We start from the raw sequence: 27493 nt of genomic DNA on the forward strand, positions 1-27493 counted from the left end.
TCATATTTCCTCTTATGAGACGGAAAAAGAGAACGGTAATCTAAAAGCTGTCAGCTGAAAAAAATGTGGTTGGTAACGGAAAGCTAAGAAATACGAATCCTATTATAAACCCATGGACAGAAGATTCTGCATAGATGAAAGTGAAAGAATAAAATGTTCTTTCTCTTGATAAACATTTCAGAAAAAGAGATGCGATTGGAATAGAAGTGCTTCGGACCTACCTTTTGTTTATAAATTATAACTGTTCGAAGTTTTTTTAATAAGGCTGCAGTTCAGAAAAAACTTCAAACAAGAGTTTGAAGCAAACTTTCTTTAACTTGAGAAGCAACCAAAAAAAAAAAAAAACTTCGTTAAAACAGCATCCATGTATTTTTTAATGATAGAAAGTAATATTGGAAAAAACTTCCAACTACCTTTTTTTATTTCTCCAAATAGCAGAAATTTATTGAAGTTCTTATTTGACAGTCTTCATGAAAACCAATTCTAGTTTGAACCTTTAGTTTGCACCATCACACAGATCAACAGAAACCATTAATCTAAAATTTGCCTCTGAAACTTACTTGCAAACCTTGATTGGAGAACAGTATTTTGCCTGAAAGTTGGACGCATAATATATCAGACTCAATTAGAGAGAGCAAGAATTTCATGTTTAGGAACCCGAACAGTTCTACCACCCTTATATAATATTTTTGAAGATTTTTAGCGAGGGTCAAGCTCCAATTTTTCAAAACTTTTACATAACTAAATTTTTTTGAAAATTTTTATTAGGTAAAATTTAAATTTTCAGAACTTGAGGGGAGCCATGGCCCCTGCAGGCCCCTTTCTCTGCACCCATGGGCTCAGTGGGTGTAAATTAATCTTTGCAAGAAGGAGAAACAGAGTGAGAAGAACAAACAGTAAAGAAGGCAATATGTTGAAGGATATCGTGGGGAGCCCATAAACCAAAGACATTATTCACTTGAATCCACCTTTCAACTAATTAACAAGTTAGCAGAAGTTCTTCCTTCAGTAAACTAATGAAGGTGATGAAATCAGCAAAGGTTGTTAATGGTGCAAAAAACTATCAAATGTGATCACGAATTGAAGTAAGACTCGAGGGAGTCAGCGGTTTCAATGCCTTCTTAACGTTGAGAAAAATGATTTTTGTGCCACCAGTTTTGAAGATTCCAACCGCAGACATTGTATGAATATAATAAGTATCTTGGAAGTAAACGCAAGAGGTGCGGTTTGAGTTCGCATATTCGAAACAAGAAAAGTTTCAAACAATTAGAGGTTATTGGTGGGCATTTTGGTTTATCTATTGGCAAAAACTTTTATTTTAAGATGTTGCTGATTGTAGCGTGAAATTTTTAGTATATTTTGGTATTTTTCTTGTTGTAGCATGAATATAATATTTGTTCACAGGGCGTGCATGGATGACACCCTAAAATGGCCGTTTTATTTTACCTCCAAAAAGTCACTATAGGCATGTGCGGGTGACTATCGAAACGGAGTTTATGAAAAACCCCAACTTTGACAAAATAGTTTGGCCCTCCCAGTTTTTCACAAAAACCTAAATTTGTGTCTCAGATTTACAAACCAAATTTCAGAAATTGATAAAAAAAAACAAGTTTTAACAACACCTAAACTTTATGAAACCTTTGTCATTCAAATGCTACTATAGATTTCAAATAAGTAGGATGTTTTTCATTTTTGCTTTATCTAGATAAATCTAAAAAATAAAGAAAAAGTTAGATTACCACTTAATTTTTAATACATTCGCGAAAAACTGCCTAGACTTTGCAAAGTTCAAAGAGCTGCTTCAGTTTACTAAATAATTCGCACCCTTCTCTTCAATTTAAAAAGACCATATGATTTTTAATAGAAAAGAAGTGCTTTTAGGTATTGGGTTCTTCATAATCCATATTCTTTTTGGAAGTCTCTTCCAGATTTTACTTTCTTTTATGCGTGATTGGAATGACAAAACAGAGAAAGAGATGGTATGTGAGATAATATCAGATATATTTGTAAACATTTTTTTAAATGAATTATCCTTTTTAGGGGTAGAAAAGTATATTAGATATAGCTTAACATTTTCAGTAGAGCACGTCTTTATTTCATAAATTAAAGTTGTTATTTGTAATTTCTCACTCATTAGACTGTTATTATAAATAGATTAGGCATTGATCAGTTATTTTTAAATTTCTATGTCGAAAGCATTTCTTTTCCCTATTCATATATGACCATTGAGATTTCTCATTTGCAGGTACTCTTTGTCCACACAGCATCCCTTGTATCGTTCCTTTTTCTCTTTTTATAAAAGCTACTAATAACAGAAGCATATTTAAGTTTTTTTTATTTTTTAAAAAAGTTTGTTAGTTTTTTCAAAAGATTAAAGCGCATGTCACATAACATATCAACTATTTTTCTTAAACATATGTGTCTGGTTTTTTTTTATATATAATTAAAGGTCTGCCCAACCCCAACTTGCCTGGTCAATTAGAAACAAGAAAAAAGTGGGAGGACTGCCAATATCCTTAACGAGTTAATTTATCTCAATTTGCAAGCAATGATTCTTTTAATTAAAAAAATGTGGTCAACCTTCTTCTCTTCTAGAGAGGCCCGTGTTTGACATTGAGGGATGCTACCACCTCACCTCAAGATGATCAAGTAGAAGAACGAGAAGGAAGAAGAAAAATCTGTCACGATTCATGAATCCTCTTCAAGCCTACCTTGCCCAACAGTAAATTGATCATAGAATCTATGGTTTCATTTCTCTAGATTGAGTGCCGGTCGTTGGCCTTAGGGGTGGAGCCAGGATTTTTCGCAAGGGCGGGCAAATGGGGACTGAGTTTTGTAGATTGGATTTGGGTAGCGCAACTCATATTCAAAAAATATATTGAGACAAAAAAAAAATCAATTTTTACACTAGATTTTTTTAAAAAAATTTGATTGGGGTGGGGCCATGGCCTAGGCGCCCCCCCCCCCCTCCCTCTGCCCCTGGTTGGCCTACTAGTGGAAAAGATTGCAAGATTTTGAGTCTCTATCGTTAACTTTAATTGGGGTGCAAATTGTTTTGCTTTAGTCGTATTATATTATATGTTTAAATCTTGAAACTATATGCTATAGCTTCGACGAGTTTGGTCTATCCGAGAAGGCCAGCTGCTGGTATAAGGCCAGTTGTTAGTTCGATTTTCATGGGTATTAACTCTTTACATAGGCCTTGGGAGTGGAGCTACTAGCTTTGATGTTTTATGCTGTCGTCGTGGCTGAGCCACCAACTCTAATCTGGTTTTCTTTTGGCCCAAATGAGAAAAAAAAAAAAAAGGTATAATCATGTGTGTGCGATTTATTAAATCTTAAACTTTCTTTAACTCAAAGGATTTAAGTTAAACATACTTAATAGGGTCCCAAGAAATTTGATTTAGGTTAAATATACTAATTCAGAGCCACCCAACCCACTCATAGGAGTCATGTTGGATGGTGAAGAGAAAAACAAAAAGAAAAAATATGAAGTAATACTAAATGATGAAAGTGTCTATCATCTTTTTGTTCTTACTTTTCTCCCCAACATTCATCACAATGAGGGAACCCAAATTGAAATGTTGCCATCTGATCACTTAAACCCTTTTTCTTTCTAATTTAATTTGCCACTCTCCCCTCTCTCCTATACCCCCATTCCCCTCTTCATCATTGTTGGAGCCCTCCCTCTCTTACATAGACACTAAAAGGCAGACCTTTCTTGTTTCTGCCATAGTCCCTTAGACAAAATGACAAATTGTTACTAAATCCAATGAAACCGCTAAAAAATTAAGGCATATTCACAGGATCTTGTAACATGGTGTTTCATGTGAAGGCGGAAAAAACAGGAGGGATGTAAGAGATACCAAATTACAGTGAAGGGGGAAAAAACTGGAAAAATGATGTAAAGTAATTATTTGTCACTTCTTCTTTGCATCTTCCTTTAAGTCACATCTTCTTTGTCAAGTTTGCATCTTTGTAGTTTGACATCACATAATTCTGAAATTTTTTGAACACTCCGAACATTCATGCTCTGGTATTTTCTGCATCATTCTACAATAATTCTTTAAATTGGTTTCTGACATAAATCCTACTTTGATATCTTTTGGTTGTGATTCTGGTTTTGCTAGTATTTCTAGCCATCTGGCTACCTCTTCTAAGGATCCTTCTTTTGTCTTTCGTGATTGTGAAAATATGATCCGATGGCCTTTGGATTCATATAACCATATATTTTGGTGTTGATATTGTTTGAGTAATTCTTCAAAAATTAACTGAATGCTTTTGGCTCTTTTTCTGGCAAATATTTTTTAATTTCTGGTAATAATATTTCTTCTTGTATTTGTACTTCTGGATCTATCATTGCCTTAGTACGTCCTAATTTGATACAATGAAGTGGCACTATAATTTTGTCCTCTAATATCTCAGCTTGTGCTGAGTAGAATCTTACATATATTAACTCAGCTTTGGTGATTTCTAAATATCTCTTTGCCATTCGACATAACTCTGATATTTCTTCAAGCTCCTTTGCATTTGTGGTATATACTATGTGGAGGAGTCCATAACTATATGCTGTCTTGATTACATTTGGATTGGTCTTGGAGTAAGCTACCAATTTGTTGAATCCTGGCAATGGGACTGTTCTCCTTGTTTTGTTTCTTCTCTAGGGCTTTTGTTTAAGAAATCTATAATTTGTTTTAAGTTTCAAACATAGGTATTTATAATATGGGCTTGGCTTTCTCTTTTTTGGCTTTGTATTGTTTTCGTGTAAGTCTGGACTTGTGGTGGAATGAATTGAACTAATTTTGGTTTGTTGGAAATAGGTTTTTGAAATTTCTCGTTTAGGTTTCGGTTTTTGAAGAAGTTTGGTTTCTTTTCGGGTTCAATCTGTAAAATACCTTTGCCTTCAGGTTCTTGGTCTTTGGTTTTGGATCTTGGATCTGGACATTATTTGTCTAGGTTTGTTTTGAGTCTTGGCTTTATTGTGTTTACAGAGAGACTTGGGTTTTATCCTGCAATTCTGTGTTTGTGTGTGTCGATGTGTATATCTGTTTTTGGATATTCATTTCGGAGAGACTTGACTTAATTCCACAACTCCTCACGATTCCTTAAATAATTTTTGGATATGCTCTGGATTTTTCCATTGCATTGTCCTTGTTTCTGTTGCTTTTCTTCATTTAACTCTGGATTACTAGATAACACATCTTCAAAATTGTTCTTGATAGATTTTAGTAGTTCAATGGAGAAGTCCAATAATCTAACTTCATTGACTAATCTTCTAATCTCCTTTTTAACAATGGAATTTTCTAACTTAGCATTGATTAAATGTTTAACTTGGGTGTTAGCAATCCTAACAATGAATTTGGTGAAGACAACATATATTTCAAAATGTACAAGAGCATAATAGATAGCTACTAATTCTTTTCTATTTATTTTCCATTTGAGCTTCTAGAATGGTATCTACATAAATATTTTTTTGTTTCATCCTTATATCGATATTTCAGTACTGAGCCATAACTTTATTCTGATACATCTGATTCAATAATCCAAATGAACTTTTTGTTTCCATTGGGGAATTCTAACTTTGGTAATTTTTTACATATTTCTTGAATTTTCTATATGTAGTTTTTATCTTTGTTATCCCAATAATATTTTATATCTTTTTTCAATTTTTTTTGTAAGTGTATGCAGTGTTCTGATGGTATGTATTCTCTTACTTGGTTTACTTATCCTAAAAAAAATTATAGTTTGGTTTTTATGTCTAGATTTTCAAATAAAGCTATTTTTTGTACTATGTAGTTTTGCATTTTTATTCCTGCTGTCTCAATTCCTAAAAATTTTATTTGTCTTTTGCAAATTATTGCTTTGTTTTTATTGGTAGTTATTCCTTCTTCAATTGCATATTTTATGATTTTTTTTAACAATTCATAGTGATCTTCTAGCGTATATGTATATAGTAATATATAATCGATATATATAACACAATTTGTCAACCCTTTAAACTTTTTATCTATAAACGTCTGGAATCTTCTTGGTGCATTTTTGTATCAAAATGGTAATACATTCTATTCATAAATTTCATTAGGGACAGTAAATATTGTTAAACCTTTACTTCTGTCATCTATTTTTAAATGGTAAAAGCCACTTTTACAATCAAATTTGCTGAAATAATTATATCTTGAAATTTATTTTAATTTTAAGATTTTGTTAGGTATTAGGTAGTTATAAGTTTTTATTTCAGCATTAAGATCTTTGTAATCTATCACCATTCTTGTCTTTCTTCTTTTTTGTTCGCCATGTTTATTTACTATAAAAGCTAGACTACCATGTTTTGAGTTTGACTTGTACCTTTCTTTTCTTAATTCTTCTGAGTGTTTTTCAAGTTCTTTCTATTTTGACATATGTTTTATGTTTATTCCAATGTTCTAAAACCCTCTGAGTATAGTGCTTTTAATTTTTTTTCTATATTTGCTAATTCATTAATTTCATACATACGTGTTTATTCATTTTCTTAATATCTTTTGGGTTTCATTACTTTTGCCTTTTATCCAATCTGTATCTTTCCTTGCTATTTTTTTTTACTATTAAGGCTTCTATTTTTTATTTGCAAGGTGTAGTTAGGATCAAAGCTTTGTTTGTTATTTGTATTGATAATTAATTCTTCAAGAATGGTCTTCCTAAAATCATGTTTTTTCCTTCTAATTCAAAGGCATAGCTTCTATCGATCTTGATAATTTTCTTCCATATTTGTATTGTGATATTGCTAGCCTTATATCTAATGTTATTTTTTCTTCTGTTAAACCCTTTCACTTCTATCTCTATTTTGAGTTTTTCCCAACATTTTTCAGGTAGACAATTTTTCTTGCATATATATATTTGTGCTTTAGTACCTATATAAGGTGTGTAATATCTATTGTGATATCCGTTGACTATTATTTTTATTAGTATGTAGATAAATTTATCCTTTCCGTACCACTCACATTGTAAATATTCTTCTAGTCGAAATAGGACGCTTCAGATCCTTCCATTATTTCTGTATCTAATTCACATCCTATCCTAACCATTTCTTTCAGTTTCTCTATGAATTTATGTAGTAGTATATAGGTTTTCAAATCGTTTTCTATCATAATCCTTCTTTAGAATTCGCTTTTACATTCATTAGTAAATTCCTTAGCACTTATCATGTTATTCATCTAAGTCTCGTGGTATTAATATTCTCTTATTATTAGTATTTATCTCCAATATGTCTTTTTTCTATTTTATAGGCAGCCAGTTTGTTTAACCATTTATTTCTTGTATTTTACCATCCTGTCTGTTTTCTTGTATTTCAAAGTTGATATTAAACCTATAATTCCATATTATCACTTATATGTTAGTCTGAATAGGACGCTTGAGATCCTTCCCATATTAATACCATGAGACTCACTTAAAAAAACAAAAAACAAAAAATCAGACATCTATTTGATGTGATATGTACTTTAATCTTTTGAAAAAAACTAACCAACTTGAAAAAAATTAAAAAAAAAACTTAAATATGCTTTTGTTATTAGTAGCTTTTATAAAAAAAAAAAAGGAACAGTACAAGGGATGCTGCATGCAGAAAACGATAATGTGGACAAAGAGTACCTGAAAATGAGAAATCTCAATGGTCTTATATGAATAGGGAAAAGAAATACTTCCGACGTAAAAATTTAAAAATAACTGATCAATGCTTAATCTATTTATAATAACAGTCTAATGATTGAGAAACAACTTTAATTTATGAAATAAACACATGCTCTACTGAAAACGTTAAGCTATATCCAATATACTTTTCTACCCCTAAAAAAGATAATTTATTTAAAAAAATGTTTACAAATATATCGATATCTCACATACTTTCTCTTTCTCTATTTTGTCATTCAAATCACGCATAAAAGATAGTAAAATCGGGAAGAGACTTCCAAAAAGAATATGGATTATGAAGAACCCGACATCTAAAAGCACTTCTTTTATATTAAAAAACAAGTGGCCTTTTTAAATTGAAGAGAACACTGCGAATTGTTTAGTAAACTGGAGCAGCTCTTTGAATTTTGCAAACTCTATGCAGTTTTTTGCGATGTCTTAAATTAAGTGGTGATCTTTTAACTTTTTCTTCATTTTTCAGATCCATCTAGATAAAGCAAAAATGAAAAACGTCCTAGTTATTTGAAATCTGCAGTAGCATTTGAATGACAACCTTAAAACAAGAGGTTTCATAAAGATTGGGTGTTGTCAAAACTTGTTTTTTTTTTTATCAATTTCTGAAATTTGATTTGTAAATTTGAGACCCAAACTTAGGTTTTTTGTGAAAAACTGGGAGGGCCAAAACTATTTTATCAAAATTGAGGGTTTTTATACGCTCCGTTTTGATAGTCACCTGCACATGCCTAGAGTGACTTTCTGGAGGTAAAACGGCCAAGCCCTGTGAACAAATATTATATTCATGCTACAACAAGAAAAATATCGAAATATACTAAAACTTTCACGCTATAATCAGCAAACATCTTAAAATAAAAGCTTTTGCCAATATATAAACCAAAATGCCCACCCACAACTTCTAATTGTTTGAGACTTTTCTTGTTTCGAATATGCGAACTCAAACCGCACCTCTTGCGTTTACTTCCAAGATACTTATTATATTCATACAATGTCTGCAGTTGGAATCTGCAAAACTGGTGGCACAAAAATCATTTTTCTCAACGTTAAGAAGGCATTGAAACCGCTGACTCCCTCGAGTCTTACTTCAATTCGTGATCACGTTTGATAGTTTTTGCACCATTAACAACCTTTGCTGATAGCCTGATTTCATCACCTTCATTAGTTTAGTAAAGGAAGAACTTCTGCTAACTTGTTAATTAGTTGAAAGGTGGATTCAAGTGAATAATGTCTTTGGTTTATGGGCTCCCCACGACACCCTGCAACATATTGCCTTCTTTACTGTTCTTCTCACGTTCATAGCTTCACTTCTCTGTTTCTCCTTCTTGCAAAGATTCCTTTGCACCCACTGAACCCATAGGTGCAGAGAAGGGGGCCTGTAGGGGCCATGGCTTCCCTCAAGTTCTGATCATTTAAATTTACCTACTAAAAATTTTCAAAAAATTTAGTTTGGTTCTGTAAAAGTTTTGAAAAATTGGGGCTTGACCCTTGCTAAAGATTTTCAAAAATATTATTTTAAGGGTGGTAGGACTGTTCGGTTTCCCCGACATGAAATCCTTGCTCTCTCTAGTTGAGTCTGATATATATATATATGCGTCCAACTTTCAGGCAAAATACTGTTCTCCAATCAAGGTTTGCAAGTAAGTTTCAGAGGCAAATTTTAGATTAATGGGTTCTGTTGATCTGTGTGATGGAGCAAACTAAAGGTCGAAACTAGAATTCGTTTTCATGAAAACTGTCAAATAAGAACTTCAATAAATTTCTGTTATTTGGAGAAATCCTTCCTGGTTTTTCTCTCCGCGTCCTATGATTTCGCCATTGATCACATCGTTGGTTCTTTATTTTGAATTGATATCGTTTGCGTAGTCCATTTTTCACATCCAGTTTGACATTCCTCTGCAAGTTCTATAAATTTTATAAATTCTATGGTGCGGGTACTGCGTTCTGCGACTGGATGAATCGGCTCTTGGGGTCTGGGAAATGAGTTTTGCTCTAGTGGGAGAACTGTTCGCATATGTCTTCATTCCGGCGACTGCCATCATCGGAATCGGCTTTGCACTGTACCAATGGTTTCTGGTATCCCGAATCACGGTTTCTCCCAGTTCACGTGCATTGAATGGCGGGCCTTTGGAGGGTCTGTTGGAAAATGAAGCAGAGGAAGGTGTGGATGGAAATACAGCTGTATCTAAGTGTTGTGAGATTCAGAACGCCATTTCTGTAGGTATGATTAATTCAATTTAGTTTTTAAAGTGTATCCTTTCTTCAATGGTCAGCACTCTCCCTTTTCAAATGTCACAAATTGAAGGTGGTACAACTTCTCTTTGATGTTCATCTCATGATAACTTTTTGATTCCTATATTTATTTAAGTGAAATGGGTAAATCAAAATTGGTTCTAGCTACAGTAAGCATTCCGTGAAAATTGAAATTTACTGTCACAGGGCACTGTAGACTTGGAAGCTTTTTATGCCTTCTCATCTTTATCTTCCAGTATTTTCAGCGTGGATCATATTTTTGATGGTTTGTTTGACTTGGAGTTTGGAGCAGAAAATGTCGTTAAACACATTACGTGATTAGTCTCGGACGAAACTTATGTTTCTATGGCTTTTCAATTTCATCAAAACTTTTTTTTGTGGATGAGCCATGAAAAATTTTCAAATACCGACTTTCCATGTCTTCTTAGCTGAATTTTTTCTGAAGGGCATATTCCTATTGCTCTATCCACTTTTACCATGAAGCTTGATTTTGTTCTCATAGAAGCTAGATTTTTGCTGAATGACAATTTATTTGACCTGTCATCTTGGCAGGCTGGCAGCAGACTGAATATGAAATGTTTGATTTCTCAGCTACATACCCTGTAAGTTTCTCAAACCGTTGTTTTTTCAATGTGCAGGAGCAACCTCCTTTTTGTTTACCCAGTACAAGTATCTTGGAGTTTTTATGGTTGTCTTTGGTGAAATTATATTCCTGTTCCTTGGTTCAGTCAAAGGTTTCAGTACGAAATCAGAACCGTGTGCCTACGATGAAACAAAGCTCTGTAAACCTGCCCTTGCAAATGCCATTTTCAGCACCATTGCCTTCCTTCTGGGTGCATTGACCTCTGCACTTTCTGGTTTTCTTGGCGCGAAAATTGCAATATATGCAAACGCAAGGACAACTTTAGAGGCAAGAAAGGGGGTCAACAAGGATTTCGTGGCAGCTTTCAGGTCTGGTTCTGTCATGGGATTCTTGCTTGCTGCCAATTGGCTGTTAGTACTCTATATTGCAATTTGTGTCTTCAAATGGTACTATGGAGATGATTGGGAGGGGCTTTATGAATCAATTACTGGCTATGGCCTTGGTGGTTCTTCAATGGCTCTGTTTGGAAGAGTTGGGGGAGGAATATATACTAAAGCTGCAGATGTTGGTGCTGATCTTGTTGGGAAGGTGGAGAAAAACATTCCTGAAGATGACCCACGAAATCCAGCTGTAAGTTTCCGTGGACTCCTGCCTCCTATGGCCTTTTTTCCCTGTAATTTAGCAACACCCTCTGTGTTGATACTAGTCCATGGATATATCCTTTCTGTTGTTGTTATGATCATGGCAAGTTTTCCTAATCTTGTGCGAGAAAAAGTTACTTTAGTAGTTTTGCAGTCTTCTGCTTACCAGAGCATGGCTATTCAAGACATTGGCAAAAATAAAGTTTTTGTCAGTATGGGATTTGGGAATTTTTGATGGAATTGTTGTTGAAAGATTCTTCCATCTCTTTTTTGATTTGTTCATTATACATCAAATTAATTTGGAAGATACATGTTCATGATCTAGCATATTTTTCAACACTTCCATTGCATTACCATCTGCTTTAGGGCATGACTGCATATTGAATTTCCATCTTTACCTTGCAAGTGCAGGTTATTGCAGATAATGTTGGTGACAATGTGGGAGATATCGCAGGAATGGGTTCAGATCTGTTTGGCTTTTATGCTAAGTTTGCGCTGCTCTTTTTGTTGCTTCAATCTCATCATTTGGTGTTGAACATGACTTCATGGCCATGTCTTATCCTTTAATCATCAGTTCCATGGGTATCCTGGTTTGCATGATCACCACATTGCTCACCACGGAGATCTTTGAGATAAAGTCTGAGAAAGAAATTGAACCCATGCTGAAGCGCCAGCTCATTATCTCCACTGTATTGATGACTATTGGCATTGCCATTGTTAGTTTTATTGCTTTGCCATCAAGCTTTGAATTATTTGATCTTGGATCAAAGAAGACTGTGAAGAACTGGTAAACCTTTTGGAAATTCATTTATCGTTCTCTTTTAAGAGGAGGGCTTTACAAAAGCTGTCTAATATAGTTCTAACCCCTTTTATGGTTTAACAATGTCTGGATTTTGTGGTTACAGGCATCTCTTCTTCTCTGTTTCAATTGGTCTCTGGATGGGCCTTATCATTGGGTACATTACAGAGTATTTCACAAGCAATGCTTATGGGTAAGACAAGTTTGCAAATATTTTCTTCTCTATTTAGATTGTGATTCGAAATGCTGGCTCAGCTAAGCTGTAGCTAGTTCAATGAAGAACCTAGCTTTTCATTATCCTGCAGCATGAGCCATCTAAACATGAGTAAATCTAAACTAATCTTTGTTGATTTCCATGTAAGTTATACATCATACTTATATGCTGTGAACTACAACATCTAGAAAAATGTTAAGAGACCACTAAGTAGGATTTATGGGTCCATCGCTCATTCTAGATAACTTTCAATGGTACTAGATTTGCCATCTAACCAATGAGAACAAAAATTTTCAGGCCAGAGCGTGATGTTGCCGACTCCTGCCATACTGGTGCTGCAACAAATGTGATATTTGGGCTGGCTCTGGGTTACAAATCAGTGATAATTCCACTTTTTGCACTTGCAATTGCTATTTATGTTAGCTTCTCCTTGGCTGCAATGTATGGAGTTGCTATGGCTGCTTTAGGAATGCTAAGCACCATAGCTATTGGGCTGACAGTAGATGCATATGGTCCAATAAGTGACAATGCTGGTGGGATAGCGGAAATGGCTTGAATGAGCCGGGAAATTCGCCAACGTACTGATGCACTTGATGCAGCAGGGAACACCACTGCTGCCATTGGAAAGGTGAGTACTTTACTTTGACTTCTTCAGTATTATTTTTAATGCAAATTTTCTGGAGTTTCCAGCCATTCACTTGTCTAGAAAGATGGACTTAAGACCCTTCAAGTTGAACAATGACAAAAAGTGACTACACTCTTTTCAATAAAATTTACTGCAAGCCCACTGCTACCGCATGCTAAAACCTATAAATATGTTGTTGAATGGATTATAAACCGTTGCTAAAAGTACGATAAACCATAAATTGTCGTTAATTCTCCTATAACAAATGTTTTAATGACATATTTTAAGAATTTTAGCCCCCTAAAAAGTAAATAAATTTCTTTTGATGAAAAAAAAATCACTCCATTGCAATTTATTTGTTATAGAAAAAGCACTTCTTTGAAATTTAAATAATGTCTCAAGAGGTGTAGCACAAGTGGTTGATTCTCGTGAATGTTACTCTTCTAAATCATAAAAGATAAAGATCACGACGTGCAAATTAAAGAACATTCCTTGCTCAAAACTTGGAAAGCAGATAAATGGGTGGCCTTCAAGTGGTGGGGTAGTCACCTGAAGTATCTGTTAAAAGAACATGAATATTAATGAAATATGCAGTTTCAACGGAAAAGAAAACCATATGCATCGTCTTCCTACATTGTTTTCAGGAGAAACAACTTACGAGGGCTACCTGCATGTATGTATACACTCTTTTCTTACAGATAAGCTTTTTATTATATCCGTCCGGACCGTCTATGCGCCTCTTGCTCTGACGCACGCGCCTCGCCACACGTTTCGATTCTCTCTCTCCCCACTATCTCCTCTCACCTCTGTTCTTCCTTTCTTTCTAGCATGTTGGCAAGCATGGAGTTGCGGTGCTTCTTCACCAGCCGCCCCCTCGTCCGCCATGAAACCTCTACGTGGAATCCTCCCACGTCACTTCAGAGAGCAACCCTCTTCTTCTCCCCCTTAAAACCCTTCCGAGACCGCCTCCCCCAGCTCAGGGTCGTTGCCTCCACGCCTCCCCCCAAATCCTTGAACCAGCAAGCCCGGCGGACCGATGATGGCATCCCCATGGACTACGTGAAGACCCTTGCCAAGTTCAAGAGCCGGCACAACCACATCAGGGTCCTGGAAATATCTAGAAGGCTCGACCACCCATTCGCCGGCTCCAGGCTTCTCCTCCTTGACCGGCCGGGCAACATCCACAGCATTGCCTTCCTCTTCAAGCTCCTAACCGGCACCTACTTCGACGTCTTCGCCACTTTTCCGGCCATTCTCTCAGATGGGCCGTTGGCCATTCTAGGCTTGGGCGCCGGAACAGCTGCCTCCATGATACTGCAGCTGTACCCCCAAGCCGAGATCCATGGCTACGAGATCGACCCCTGTGTGGTTTCGGTTGGAAGAGAGTATTTCGGGCTGTCGAAGATCGAGAAGCAGCACAGAGGGAGGATCTTCATCTACGTCGGCGACGCTCTCAGGGCTAGCGTGAGAGAAGGCTTCTCGGGGATGATAGTTGATCTGTTTTCCAAGGGGGTTGTGATTCCTGAGCTTCAGAAACCGGAGACTTGGGTCAGGCTGAGAAGCAATCTGAGAAAAGGTGGTAGGGTTATGGTGAACTGTGGGGGAAGCTGCGTGGAGCCAGAGGACGCGGCCAGAGATGGGGCGTCAATCATGGAGGAGACTCTGAAGGCCATGGATGAGGCCTTTCATGGTCAAGTGAGCGTGCTGAAACTTGGGGACCGGAAAGAAGATAGCTGCCTGGCGTTGACGGGCCCAATGCCAGACCCTGTTGCTTGGAAGCAGGCATTGCAATCTTCATTGAGGCATCATGTTGATATGTGGAGGCCTTATCGAAGATAGATTTATCTATACGGCTCCTTTTTCCAAGTTCTCAATTCTAAAATCTGATCTTGGTTGGTTTTACTTCAAACCTCATGATTGGTTATTCATTGATGTGAATGGTCGCTGTTATCGCTGTTGGTGGAAGTATTGACAGTGTATGAAATGGAAGTTGATGTTCATTGATGTGGATGATCGCTGTTAGTGGAAGTGTTGACAGTGTATGAAATGGAAGTTGATGTTCATTGGTGTGGATGATCCGCTGTTAGTGGAAGTGTTGACAGTGTATGAAATGGATGTTAGTTACTGGGCCTGGGATTCTAAAGTTGGTATTTCACCCTCTTGCGTTTCGCAAGTTGGTCGGATTCTCTAACGATGGCTTCATTGGTAATCTAAAGAAGTCTGCTTTACGAGACAGACATCAGGAACATTGGCTCCTACTTGGCTGGAAAAAACCATGCAAATGTCGACATGGAAGGATGGTAGCGCTAAACTTGCGTGAAATCGTCTTACTTCTGGCATTGTCTGTACCTAGAACACTTGCTCACCATAATTAACGGAAAAAAACTTCTATGAATCCTGCTTCATCTGGGAGCCTTTCAAGTATATGAATTCATCTTAAGGAGACTGAAGCTTTGGGATTGATTTCTGGCAAATCATGGAAGATGAAGTTCAGGACATCCTAATTTGTTATCCATTTTGTTCAACAGCCCAAAATCCCCCCAATTTATGACCTTAATCATGACCTAAAGAAAATTGTCGCCTTTACGTTCTAATGAATAAACCCACATCACAGCAAAAACCAAGATGAGACAAATCATGAATTTTTGATACGCGCACGCAGATGAACATAAAACAACAGAAATGACTTAAGGGGGAGAAAAACTAAATGAAATTGTGATCTCATTTTTGTCTCAGAAAGTTCATGGTGTTCGGCTTCTATTTTAAACTTCACCGAGCATCCAATACAAATACCGTTTTTACATTGTCTTCAGAATTGTAACAACTATATTGAAGGCAGATGAGGGAGGATGGAAGGTTGGGTCGAATTTGTGGAAGAATGAACGTTCATCCAAACTACACAAACCTACTTGCGTATGAAAGCAAAAGATCAAATGCAGAAGCAACACAGTTTCTGATTTTATGTGATTTATGTCAACATGCAACCAGTAAGCTTCATTTCATGCATTCCACCACCCGGGAATGATGAACCACACTAATATTTGCAATGGAAAAGCTTCCACTCAATCATTGGATAAACAAGTGAACTTCAGAGAGTGAAGATCAACAAACTGAAAAGACCGACTAAAATCTCTCCTTCACATTCTTGAATAGCCTCGATAGTCTTCGTATTGCTCCATAAATTCATCATTGAACTTCTTGAAACTAACCATAATTTGTGGCATGTCTTCTTCAGCTGGCAATATGGTGGTTCTCAAGTGGAAGACCCTGCATCCAGAGTAGTTCAAAGTGTACGTCAAATTGTACGATCTCATTAACTGCTTTACGCATGGGGATGAACTAAACCTTTATTCTCATTGTGATCTACAGACAAGAAAGTCCAAAACTCCTTGAAACATCCTTCATGAACGGTAAAAGATCATGAGAGAGTTCTAAAATGAAACACTCTTCCCAAACAATTCATTCTCATGGAGATATGCCCAGAATCTGGACAGGCAAATTAATATTTCCACCACCGGACATTTTTAGATTGATCTCCATCAGAGATTTGTTTCCACATTAAAACATCCCTTATGCTTTAAACAAAAGCTGCGGACTTTGACGGTTTACCAGGGTTCTGTCCCATGTTTTGGCATGCTAGCATGGTTAGAGCAGTAGCCTAGCCAAGGACCCAACAGAATATAAGGAAAACCGAAGTATATTTATCAATCGCTGTTATTTTTCATCTTTTTCCTGGTGATTAATTTAAAATTGTGTAAAATTTGTCTTCAAAAGTTTCTGGAAAGTTGGTTACCCTTCTTTCTGACCAAAGCCAGAGCCTGGAACAGTTGAAATGCCAGTTGCTTCCAAAAGTTTGAGGCAATAAAAGACATCAGGAACTTTTCCAGCCTTTTTTGCTGCTTCAATTGCCCTAGGTGGTAGGCGTATCTGTGGAAACGAATACATAGCCCCTGCAATGAAGATTGTACTAGGTTAGTACATGCTCTCTCTCTCTCTCTCTCTGGGCCAACCTTTAGTACCCACCTTCTGTGAAATTACATACTACGTTTCTACAGCTGTTGAAACCATCAGTCATTATGTGTGCTCTTCTCCTTAGAGACTCAAGGACTGCCTTGCTGCATGTTTCACCATAATTCACAACATTATCATGAGAATCAATGTCAAAAGCATTTTTCAAGAATGCATAGAGCTGCTAGTACTTATGTGCATTTATCATGGTTTAACCGCATAGGCAACAGATGCAAAATGCCTTTTAAATATTATATGCTCTACAATGGGAAATACTGTACCCAATTTCTTTCACTATTATGACCAACGTCATTTTTCACGTGTGCTGCATATTTTTGTCGACCTTACCTCATTTTCATATACAGATAAAGATCACCTGCAACTGGCTGTCAAGCAGAGCTAGGTTAGGCCCATGCCTGCTGCCAACGGACTTGCTGAACCTTAATTTCTAGTATTTATCGTAAACGATGAAAGGAGTGCCAGAAACAGATGCATCAGGTCACTCTAGTTAAACCTCTTTGCAATGCATGTATCGAAAGCACATCTCTTGTAAGAAACATACAAATTCCCAAAGCTATCTCAGATCCAAGTCCATTCATGTTTGTGTGTCCATATCAGAGAGAGAGAGAGAGAGAGAGAAGTGGGGTATGCACCTCTCTTGCTCGTATTTCAGGTATGAGATATCTCCTGGTTTAGGGGGATTAACCATCAGACCCAGCTGAAACGCAGAATTTCATTCGCTATGTGAGAACCCTGAGTACTAAATGGCTGAGCACATTTCATATAGTAAATGCATCATTAGAATACTGTTATCATATATAGATTAACACACAACACAGTACGAGTAGCTCTTCAAATAAGAACTGATGCACAAATATCACACAAAAAGTAATACAGTGGCAATTAATGTGCACCAACATTAACAACAACTATTGAAAATGGATATTCTTACAAATATCTGGCCAGGAACATTGGGACTGAGAGATATTGATGCAACTTTGTAAATTTCATCAACCGTCTGCACAACAGGAACAAAATAAAAAACCAAGGAATGGATTAGACAAGCAAAGAGTTACAAACTTCCCGGAGAGAGAAAGAAATTTATTCCGTGTGAGATACAAAAATGCAATCGATAGGTAGCCAACATTTAATTAAATTAAAAAGGACCAAGCCAATAAAATGGTTTACGAGAAATTGTGGGAGAAACACAAACTTATTAGAAAGTTAAAGATGAAAATTTCTGTAAATAGAAAACCTTTGGAGGGATGTTTGTCATCTCGAAGTATCCTCCACGCTGTCCACATTCACCCCAATATCCTTTCGAGACAGTGTGGAAAGACACAAGTTGAAGTTCTTTGCTCCATGGTGGGCCCATGTCAAATAGTACCTGATAGCACCAAAGAATCTTAGGTAGTTGCTTGGGTGAACACATGCAGCACAGATTGATGATCAGAGGATTTCTGACAGGCATACCTTCCTTGCACTTATAAATGGGCGCTCATCCTGATAAATGTTCTGTTGGTAAACTTCATCAGCAAGTAAGACTAGATGTTCATTTATGCAAAATTCCAATATTTCCCTCAGGTTAGATTCACTTAGGCACTGTCCAGTTGGATTTCCAGGATTTATAATGACCATAGCTCGAACCTAAAACATCAACCACATTTATTGTAAGCCTTAAATATAAAACATAAACGGGTAAAAATAAACATAATCAGGGACCAGGCACAAGACTAATAGTTTTAGAAGGAGATTAACCATTAATATATTCCATCCTCCACTTAAGAACAAAAGAAATCCCCTATAACATAACTAATGAAATGCACAGAATCTAAGAAAATAACTGCCAAGTAGCAGTCTTGCAGGAAGCCAAAAGTGCAGGCCTATCAGGAATAAATTTTCAGCTCATCGCCAGCCGGCCTCAGAAATACAAGACATCTGAGTAGACCTTTTCTTCTACAAAGAAGTTTCCCTATTGCATAAGCGTTGCGGCCCTGTGAAGTGTATTCCAATCATTCACACCCTTCAGCTTGAACAACCCAACTAGCTGTTTAACATGTGTCTCATGTATGTAGAACTCATAATATTACCACAACTTTAGGATGATAATTTATAGCACCTTTGGGACTCATCATTCTCTGGTGTATCATGTTAAAGTTAATGCTGACATACAGAATATAATGAACCTAAAAAAGGTTTCTAGTCCAACATTCAGTCATTTCATGTGTAAGCCTGCGCATCGGGCCGGCCCGGCCCGATTAAAATAAAAAAATATTTATTTTAGATATAAAATAAAAATTTTGAATATAAAATATATTTTTAATAATAAAATATATATTATTATTAAATAAAAGTACTATAAAAAATTAATTGAGCTGATCGGTAATGGCATTTTGTTATACAGTGAGTACTAATGGCATTTCATTGCAATGAGTCCTGACCTTTCTCTAAGGATAATGGCATTTTGTTGTACAGTGAGTACTAATGGCATTTTGTTGTCAAGTGAGTACTAATGGCATTTCATTGCAACGAGTCCTGAGGTTTGTAAAAGGTCATTCCAATCGACCAATCTCGATGATTTTGAGTAAGATATCTGGAAATGCCCGGTTTCTTCTTATTGGCACCATTTCGGACACAACTGGTACATTCAAAAATTGGGATTGGCCCGACAGACAACCGGATCATTGGGCTTTTTTTTTTATGCATTTGCATAGGTAAATGGAAAAACTTCCATCCTGGTGTTGGCTAAGCCTTGGCCACTCACTCTGTATATCCATATGACCATATCATTAATAGATAAAATGCAGGCTTGCTATCGGACTACACACCAGAAGGGTTGTCTTTCTTTTTTGATGACGGGTGAGCGACAAACTACTTTCTAGTAAAGAAGGGTCTATTGCGGATCTATGGAAAGCAAAAGGTGGAATCGTCAGAGTCATTGCCATCGCATCTGACTTCAGACTAAGAAAAGGAGAGGTCAGGAGAGAGAAGAGATGTTCAGGAGTACGGCCGGTTCACCAGGTTCTACCTTTAGCAGGTCCAATCCACCGCAAAAGAAGAGTTTGATCTTGCCTCAGAACGAACGCTAGCTATATGCTTAACACATGCAAGTCGAACGTTGTTTTCGGGGAGCTGGGCAGGCTTCTGATCAAGATGGGTACCCGTTAGGTACCCAGGCCCGATGCCCAGACTTATTCATGTGTGGTCCAAACCATATTGTAAAAGATGCAAGGAAATTAGGAAAGTGAAGTTACATTTAGATTCGATTAAAAGCAACGGAACTGGACCCAGTTCATCACTTCATCTGCATCCTAATTTTGATTCTTTTAAACCCAGGGGGCCAGGAGTACAATTATGTGTCTGCATGAATGGGAATTCAGAAAGTCCATACAAAGAAGCCAACCCTAGGGTTACTCCTTTCTGTTGAACCCGTGTTCCGTGGGTACAAATATGTAGGTTATGAAAGAAGATGAACTTACAGTTACTCCTCTCCGTCGCGCTTCTGTTATTGACTGATATAGGTTTTTTATATCAAGGCTCCAGTTTGCTGACTCTTCTAGATAATATGGGACAAGCGACCCACCAAATAATGATATGGCAGCTGAATAAAGAGGATACTGGGGAACCGGAACAAGGATCTGCAGACATTAAAAAAAAATCTCAGCATATAAGGGGGAAGTGTGTAACAAAATGCATGATGCATGACTTTGGTTATCATAAGAATGGTGAATGTACAGGCATATAATGAAGATCATTCATATAGTACTCTGTGCAGCCCTACCTCAGCAGTTAATTAAAGCATTGTTCAAAAAAATATATATCTAACTATATTTTATGTAGCACACAATCTAAATATATTCCATGTCTTATGTGAACTCATTCATGATTACACATCTTGACCACCTGCGCCATATGAACTGAAAAGAAGACAGCTCCAACAGTTTCAAGTTCACAGAGAACCAAGTTTGCAAGTCAGAAGCTTTCATTAGGAGAGAAAATTGGGGAGAGAGTAGCTCTGCAATCCTTAATTGCTTTCCTGACTAACAATGAGATCCAATAATACTGTTGATGTGACTGCAGCGCATAGTAAGTTTCAGCTACTAAACATGTTTTGGAATTTCTATTGTGCAGTGCAGATAATGGATTGGATTATGGATAATATGCATGTGACATTTCTCAAATTTGTGACTTATGTGCCTTAAAATAATATCCTGTTAACATAAATTTTTACCCCATCTTTATCATTGCGAATGATAGTGTTCAGCATCTGCATTACTCCTTTGCTAGCACCATCTGTGAGATATATGAGCTCTGGATCACTGCCAAAAGTAAAACAAATAATTATTTCCCTGCAACTCATGCAAAACTAATGGGCTGATGGCACCAGACCTCTGTGTAAAAAGTGCATCTATTAGAAAGCAGAATTCAATACTAATAAAGAAGCTAACAAGGCAACAAGTTATGAGAGATGCTGCACAAATTAAATCTGGTAATTGTTTTGGGAAAGAAGATTAATTTGTTATACTGGAGACCTGAACTCTTACACCATTGCACATATTTAAAACATCATCCAATTTGAACCACATTCTAAGACTTAGAAATTAAATGGTCGAAAACTATGATATACAACACCATCTTACGGTACTAATGTTCCAAAAATGTCACTGAAACTCTGCAAGCTTCTTTAACAGCAAAGCTTTATCAAGATCAAGGATAACTAAATGAAGAATTAGAAGAGTAGATTCAATACACCTAACATGAAAAACACAAGGTTACATGAAAATTTCTTCAGATGATCAACATCAGGAAAGAAGGTTAATGGAGAAAAAAATACACAAAAAAGAAAGGCCTTCTCATAAACGGCACTCTGTTGCCTTTCAGCATCTCAGACATGGCCAACTTTATCTAAATTGAGAATAATAGATAGTGCAGAACATGCATTACATATCTACGTATATGTACAATCCAAAAACACAAAATTCACATAGAATCCAATCAAGGAAGAGCCTTAATACTAAATGACAGGAGAAGACATGAAATGAACGAAGAAATGTTTTGTCAAGGCATCAGAAGACCTTGGATAACCATCACGCTTTTGAATAAAATCAGCCACTTCTTTCCGTATTCCTGGTAGACCCCTTGAGTCACTGTAAGCACCTATTCATTTCAAGAAGCATAAGAATAAGCCAACTATAATTTGACAAAGTTTACTGTTTAGCGATCTCAACAATGTTCTGTCTCAAACTGAAAAATAAGACAGTATGTACATCTCTTACCTAGACCGCCTGATGTCAGTGAAAGATAATGTTTTGCTCTTGCAATAGCATCCACAGGGAATATAAGTCCCACATTGGGATCATCCATCAAAAATGGGGCTTGACATAATGCGATCACCTGAAAGTGACACATACTAAATGAACTAAAGCATATCTTTCCCTAGTTGGATTTGTATGAGAACAAGTACGGACACTTCTATGGATTTCAACCTGAATGAAAATAAAGCAGCACAAAACATGGCTTTTTTCCTTCCTCCAAAACAAAGTTCACTGAGATCTTAAATATTGAAATACGTTTTTTAGTAATTATTTAGAATATAAAATATTGAAAAGAAGAAAATAAGGAGGAATGAGAATAACTTTGCATGTATTAAAAGCTTCTTAAAGAACAGAATAGTTTCTTAGAGACAAGATCCACATAATGACCAAGTTTCAAAAAAAATAAAGGAAAAATAAGAAAATTCAATAATGCATAACCAAACTGTACAGGAGAAATGCCATACTGACGGACCTGCCGAGGGAATGTAAGTGGCTTCTGGCCAAGAGCATGTGGGTTTCCAACATTTGTAAAAATAATCTGAAAAAATATATATGGAATCATCAGGATAGAAAAAGTTTCATTCACAGAATACGTTTCATACAAGATCTAGAGAAATACTTTCATATACAAAAGGCAGATACAGTAGCAGAAAGGGAAAAAGAAAACAAAAATACAGAGATTTTTGAGGAGTGGGGCATAAATTTAGTTTAAAAGTCCTTAAGTGATTATATTTGTTCATAAATAAGATGCTCTTTCAGCCACAAGAATAATAAATATTAACTTCTGCTGCAAATAAATCACCTTCAGTGAGTTCACAAGAAATTTAAGCTTCCAGTATCTATGCTACACAGAATAAGCTTAGATTTGCAATTGCGGTAACAGCCTTCCCATAGGACATCTATGCACCCTGAATCTAGAAATTAAGTATTATCTTACCTGTCTGAACATATACAATTATGCTTCTTGAACATATTATTAGTTTTCTCCCTCCCTTTCCATTGTTAATAAAGAGACTGTACTTGTTTGAGCATGCGAAGTGCATTAACTGCGACAGATACCAATCTCCTAGATTAATATTACATTTGCAATTGTACAGCTTCATCAATCAACCAGAACTTGAGAATGTGAAATAACAAGAATATAAAATTTATTTCAAATACAAAGCATAAGTTCCGATTATATGTCCAATTCAAAGCTACAAAAGTTCATATATCTTAAAAGTTAAAACCATGTTCCAGAAGAGCCGTTATAGAACAGCATGGGTTCCTAAAAACGGATATAGGTAGAGTATAGAGGAAAGGAACAGTTAAAATCTTGAATATGTACCCAACATAATAGTTCAACCCAAGCTTTTCCATGTTAACTAAACTACACAAAAAACATAATGTGTGGAACAACATTCTTCGTCACATGTTCTAGATCACAAAATATTTAGGAACAACCACAAAGTTTAATATTTGAAGTGTATAAAATGGCTAAAGAATAACCAGCTAATGGTAAAGGTTATTTTGGTAAAGTCAAGCATTATGAAAAAACTCAATGAGCTGGATAAATATGGATACATCCAGTCAGTGCAAGCAACGCAGTGTGCATCAATAGACAGTAGAACATCAAAAAATGCAAATCCCTGTTAATATGAACCAAGGAAGACAACATCTGCAAATACATATACGCAGCACACACCTTCTTCCCTTCTTTCTGAAGCTCAGAGGCTCGTAGATATAGCTCTCCCCTGACAGCATATGCTACTTTTTTCACATTCTCATTTATAGAATCGTAATCCAAGGCCTTCAATGACATCCTGGCAAAAGTTATCAAAGAAAATCATCACAATGTGCATTTTGTTTCAAAGCTGCGACCAACAGCTAAATGCTAGCTGATGAAGGAACGTCCAGTAGATAAGGCGAACGAAACCACTAGACCTCAACAGCAATGAAGCAAAACATAAGTGTTACCATCTTAACTAGCACTGATAAATCTGAAAAACGTCCACCCCAAATTTAGATCTGATAAAAAATTGTAGTTCATGAAGTCTGTTATTTGGACCACCTGATACACAAATTTCTGAAGAAAAAAGGTTTGCCAGTTTCAACTGCGAGCGAAAAGAAGATGTGAAAACCAGCAACCATAAGGAAGATAAACATAACTTACCTATAATCGATAACTTTCGCATGACAATTGAATCTGACGGGGGGCAACAAAAAAAAATATGTGTAGCAAATGCTTTCAACTAAAAAAAGCGTGAACCCAGGAATCCAACCACAAATAGCGCATATATCAAGCAAGAAGAACGATAGCAGTCGATAAATCGAACAATAAAAGTGTACCCGTAGAGCAATTGGAAGTCAAAAGCAAATCCTCCCCAAGAAAAGCTAACAGCAGAAATAGACTAAAAAGAATTAATTGCTTGGAAATGATCACCTTTCGCAAACCGAATGTATTTTCTGGATAAATTCAGCAACAGCGCTGATTACCAAAATGCACAGTGCTGAATTCAAGTAGAAAAACCACACACTATTTATGAATTTGACCACAATTGCACACTACATGTATCTGGCAGGATCAGGAACAAGCAATTAACTGACGCAGACAATCCAATAGAGAATTGTACATCATTGTGATGGAAATACGAACCTCGTTTTAGAAGCAGGCGAGCAGAGTCGTATGCGGGGATGATGGACCCAGAAATGAACTTAAAATAAAACCTTCTTAAGAAGATGCCATCATAACAAGACGGAAGAAAGAAAGAAGATCCAAGTTCACCTGCCCCAAAGGAAAAGGGAATAAGAACCAAAATTAATAAGGGTCCAGCCGTGCATTATTTTTCACATGAGGAATAGATAAAGGGTATAGCATCACCAGAACCACTGAAACAAGCGGAGAAAGCAAACAAATGGCGCAAAAAGAACCCACCAACAAAGCCCCGCCCCTCAAATTTTGGAGATAAGATTGCCCTTCAAGGGGAGGGCCCCAGAAGCTCGTGTGGACATCATCTCCTTTCCTGGATAACGCAGCTCTCTGTTGCTCTTGGTCACTCACACTGAGGTTCGTGCTTGCTCCGAGAATGAAAACGAAAACTCTCTCTCTCTCTTTCTCTCTCTCTCTCTCTGTGTCTCTTTCTCTCGCTCTCTCCGCCACGGACGGTCGGAGCTTGAGCTTGGGTTTGCCGCGTGGCACTACGAAGTTTAGTTTTCCCTTGAACTGAGAATGTTTTAGAAAACACGGCCATCTAGTGGCGGTCAACCTCCATTAAAATGAAACGGCGACCAGACGGGAAAGGGGTCCGCGTTTGAACATCTGTTACGAGTTATCCCGACTTATAGGCCAAGATCAGTTCTAACCGGACAGACACTCCGGTGCAAAACTCTTAGAACAGTGGTACAAGTTCGTTTTTCCAAATTTCAAAAATATAATCTACTACAACAACTAAGAGATACGCACACGAACGATATAACTAAGACACTCATAACTCACTCAACATGCATCCACAAACCATGCACACCAGAGCTAACGTCACAAACCACACCCAGATACCCAGCAGATGGTTGGCTGCCCTATGGTTGTGTCCTTGGCCTTGGGCCTCAGAGAAACCGCGTGGGGTAGCGATGGCTTGTACCAAGCTAAAGCAATAAAACAAATACTACCGCCCCGAAAACTATAAAGGGAGCAAGAGGGCAGATGGTTGGCTGCCCTATGGTTGTGTCCTTGGCCTTGGACCTCAGAGAAACCGCGTGGGGTAGCGATGGCTTGTACCAAGCTAAAGCAATAAAACAAATACTACCGCCCCGAAAACTATAAGGGGAGCAAGAGGGTTACCGACCGAGGAGATTTCGACAATCTACAAGTGACCCCAGGAGAAAACCAGTGACAATCCGCTCCCTGAAGTATCTCAGCTTCGGAGATACAGGGGATGATAAGGCTCGGTCCGCCTGACCAATTGGAGAAGATGAGTTGAGATGATAGAGGCCTCGGTCCACCTAGCCGAGAGGATGAGAGGCACGGAAGCAAAGAGAGGTCTCGGCCAGCCTGGCCGAGAGGTGACAAGACTCGACCCGCTTGGTCGAGCTATGCCGAAGATGGCAGGAGAAGGCGACTGGCCTGCCTAGCCGAGAGGAGGGCTGCTGGAGGCGCGAGCAAGGTGCCGACGCCAAGGGAAAGCAATTATGGCCGGAGGCAAGACTGGCGGGGACTGGCACTGCAAGGCTCGGTCCGCCTGGCCGAGCGTTGACGACGAAGGCTGCAGCAGATTTTTCTGACTATACTTATCAAAAGTTGTATTGCACCTAACAAAAGGGTTTGTGCAACTCTTTTGTTCTTATATTATGGTGTACTAAAGTTTATCTAGAAGTCCATGTTTACTCCCAATTATTATGGATCTTGTTCTGATTTCGAACTAGTTTAGGATGAAGATTGGCTCGTAGGAAGCATGCATAAAGCTAAGTATGCATGCTTTCTTTGTTTATTTGCTTTGTAGCAATCACAGACCTTTAAAGAACAAATATTGGACACGATTCAAGGTTTTCAATGCGTTATTCTATGCTCACATAGCTAATTTGCGAGAATTAACACCTTTCAAGCAGGGGCAGAGCTGGAAAATTTTGATTAAGAGGTGCTGGTGATAACTTTAAAATTTTTAAAAAGCAGCAGCATGTAAATGAAAAAAATTGCATCAAGATGTGAATATAAAACTAAGTACTTTTTTTTTTTTTGTTCCGTGTGGCAATTGCCCCATACCAGCCTCCGCCCTGCATTCAAGCGCAACTAAAAAGAAGAACATTATATTATTTCACGTATGTACATAGGGCACATGTTTCATATCTCCATGTCCTTGTTATGTGAAACAACCGTTGTCCTTTCAATAATCAAATGCTTGACTTAATCACATTGTGTTCCACATAACAACTATACCCGTCCTTCGGATATGTATATTATAAATATCTACATATGTTCCGGGGACACAATATTATTCTCATCAAACGCTCTCTCAAAGTTGAAGGAAGGAGTCAATACTAGTCGTCATACTATTGACGGATGCATATTTATCCGACTTATTTTGTCAAAAATGTCTCAAACACTTTACAGTGATGATGGCAATGTATATATGGTATAAATAAACAATGGACATCAGCATCACACATGTTAAGGAAACCAATTACGGGTAAAAAACAAAGGACCTTTAAAATCGAAAGGAACTTGAAGTGGGCAAAGGTTCAGGCAATCGATGACGTTTTCAGACCTTATAGCGTCCTTTTAGAAGGTCGAACCTCACCGTGCCCGCCCAAATGATAGCTACTGAGGTTCAAATAGTATTCACTTTAGAGTTTTATTACGGAAGATCATCTTGAGTAAAGTCAGCCATTCTCCTCAACATCAACAGGAT

General features: G+C 37.2%; 2 protein-coding genes and 1 pseudogene across 5 annotated transcripts; 2 read left to right on the forward strand and 1 right to left on the reverse strand.

Moving 5' to 3' along the window:
* Window positions 1-9768: 9768 nt before the first annotated feature.
* LOC116265074 (pyrophosphate-energized vacuolar membrane proton pump 1-like) lies at window positions 9769-13750 on the forward strand (annotated as a pseudogene).
* Window positions 13477-15184, forward strand: LOC116265075 (uncharacterized). The gene has a single exon (XM_031645612.2). It carries the CDS (start codon window positions 13618-13620, stop codon window positions 14626-14628), a length of 1011 nt encoding a protein of 336 aa, XP_031501472.1. The 5' UTR covers window positions 13477-13617; the 3' UTR covers window positions 14629-15184.
* Window positions 15185-15723: 539 nt separating this feature from the next.
* Window positions 15724-25288, reverse strand: LOC116264138 (glutamate--glyoxylate aminotransferase 2). Of its 4 annotated transcripts, XM_050080493.1 has the most exons (16): window positions 25027-25288; window positions 24748-24876; window positions 24535-24666; window positions 23797-23914; window positions 22585-22650; window positions 22074-22191; window positions 21873-21954; window positions 21029-21116; window positions 20277-20435; window positions 18271-18444; window positions 18053-18184; window positions 17750-17815; window positions 17451-17515; window positions 16813-16904; window positions 16583-16739; window positions 15724-16056 (listed from the first exon to the last, which is right to left on the reverse strand). In XM_050080493.1, the coding sequence occupies exons 4-16, from the start codon at window positions 23911-23913 to the stop codon at window positions 15927-15929; spliced, it is 1446 nt and encodes a 481-aa protein (XP_049936450.1). In that variant the 5' UTR covers window position 23914; window positions 24535-24666; window positions 24748-24876; window positions 25027-25288; the 3' UTR covers window positions 15724-15926. The 4 variants fall into 4 exon arrangements, with proteins under 4 accessions (XP_049936450.1, XP_031500023.1, XP_031500024.1 ...); XM_031644163.2 differs by lacking the exon at window positions 24535-24666 and having other exon boundaries at window positions 25027-25286; XM_031644164.2 differs by lacking the exon at window positions 24535-24666 and having other exon boundaries at window positions 24973-25286.
* Between the last annotated feature and the right edge of the window lie 2205 nt (window positions 25289-27493).

Source organism: Nymphaea colorata, chromosome 11 (assembly GCF_008831285.2).
Source record: "Nymphaea colorata isolate Beijing-Zhang1983 chromosome 11, ASM883128v2, whole genome shotgun sequence".
Taxonomy (NCBI): Eukaryota; Viridiplantae; Streptophyta; class Magnoliopsida; order Nymphaeales; family Nymphaeaceae; genus Nymphaea; species Nymphaea colorata.

Excerpts from the sequence above, each read along its gene's own strand:
- LOC116265075 (XM_031645612.2), top strand. The coding sequence starts at position 13,618 with ATGTTGGCAAGCATGGAGTTGCGGTGCTTCTTCACCAGCCGCCCCCTC.
- LOC116264138 (XM_050080493.1), bottom strand. The coding sequence starts at position 23,913 with ATGTCATTGAAGGCCTTGGATTACGATTCTATAAATGAGAATGTGAAA. Across the intron at positions 21,955-22,073 it reads ACTGACATCAGGCGGTCTAG|GTGCTTACAGTGACTCAAGG; the intron begins GTAAGAGATGTA and ends TGAAATGAATAG. Across the intron at positions 18,445-20,276 it reads CGCGACGGAGAGGAGTAACT|GTTCGAGCTATGGTCATTAT; the intron begins GTAAGTTCATCT and ends TTGATGTTTTAG.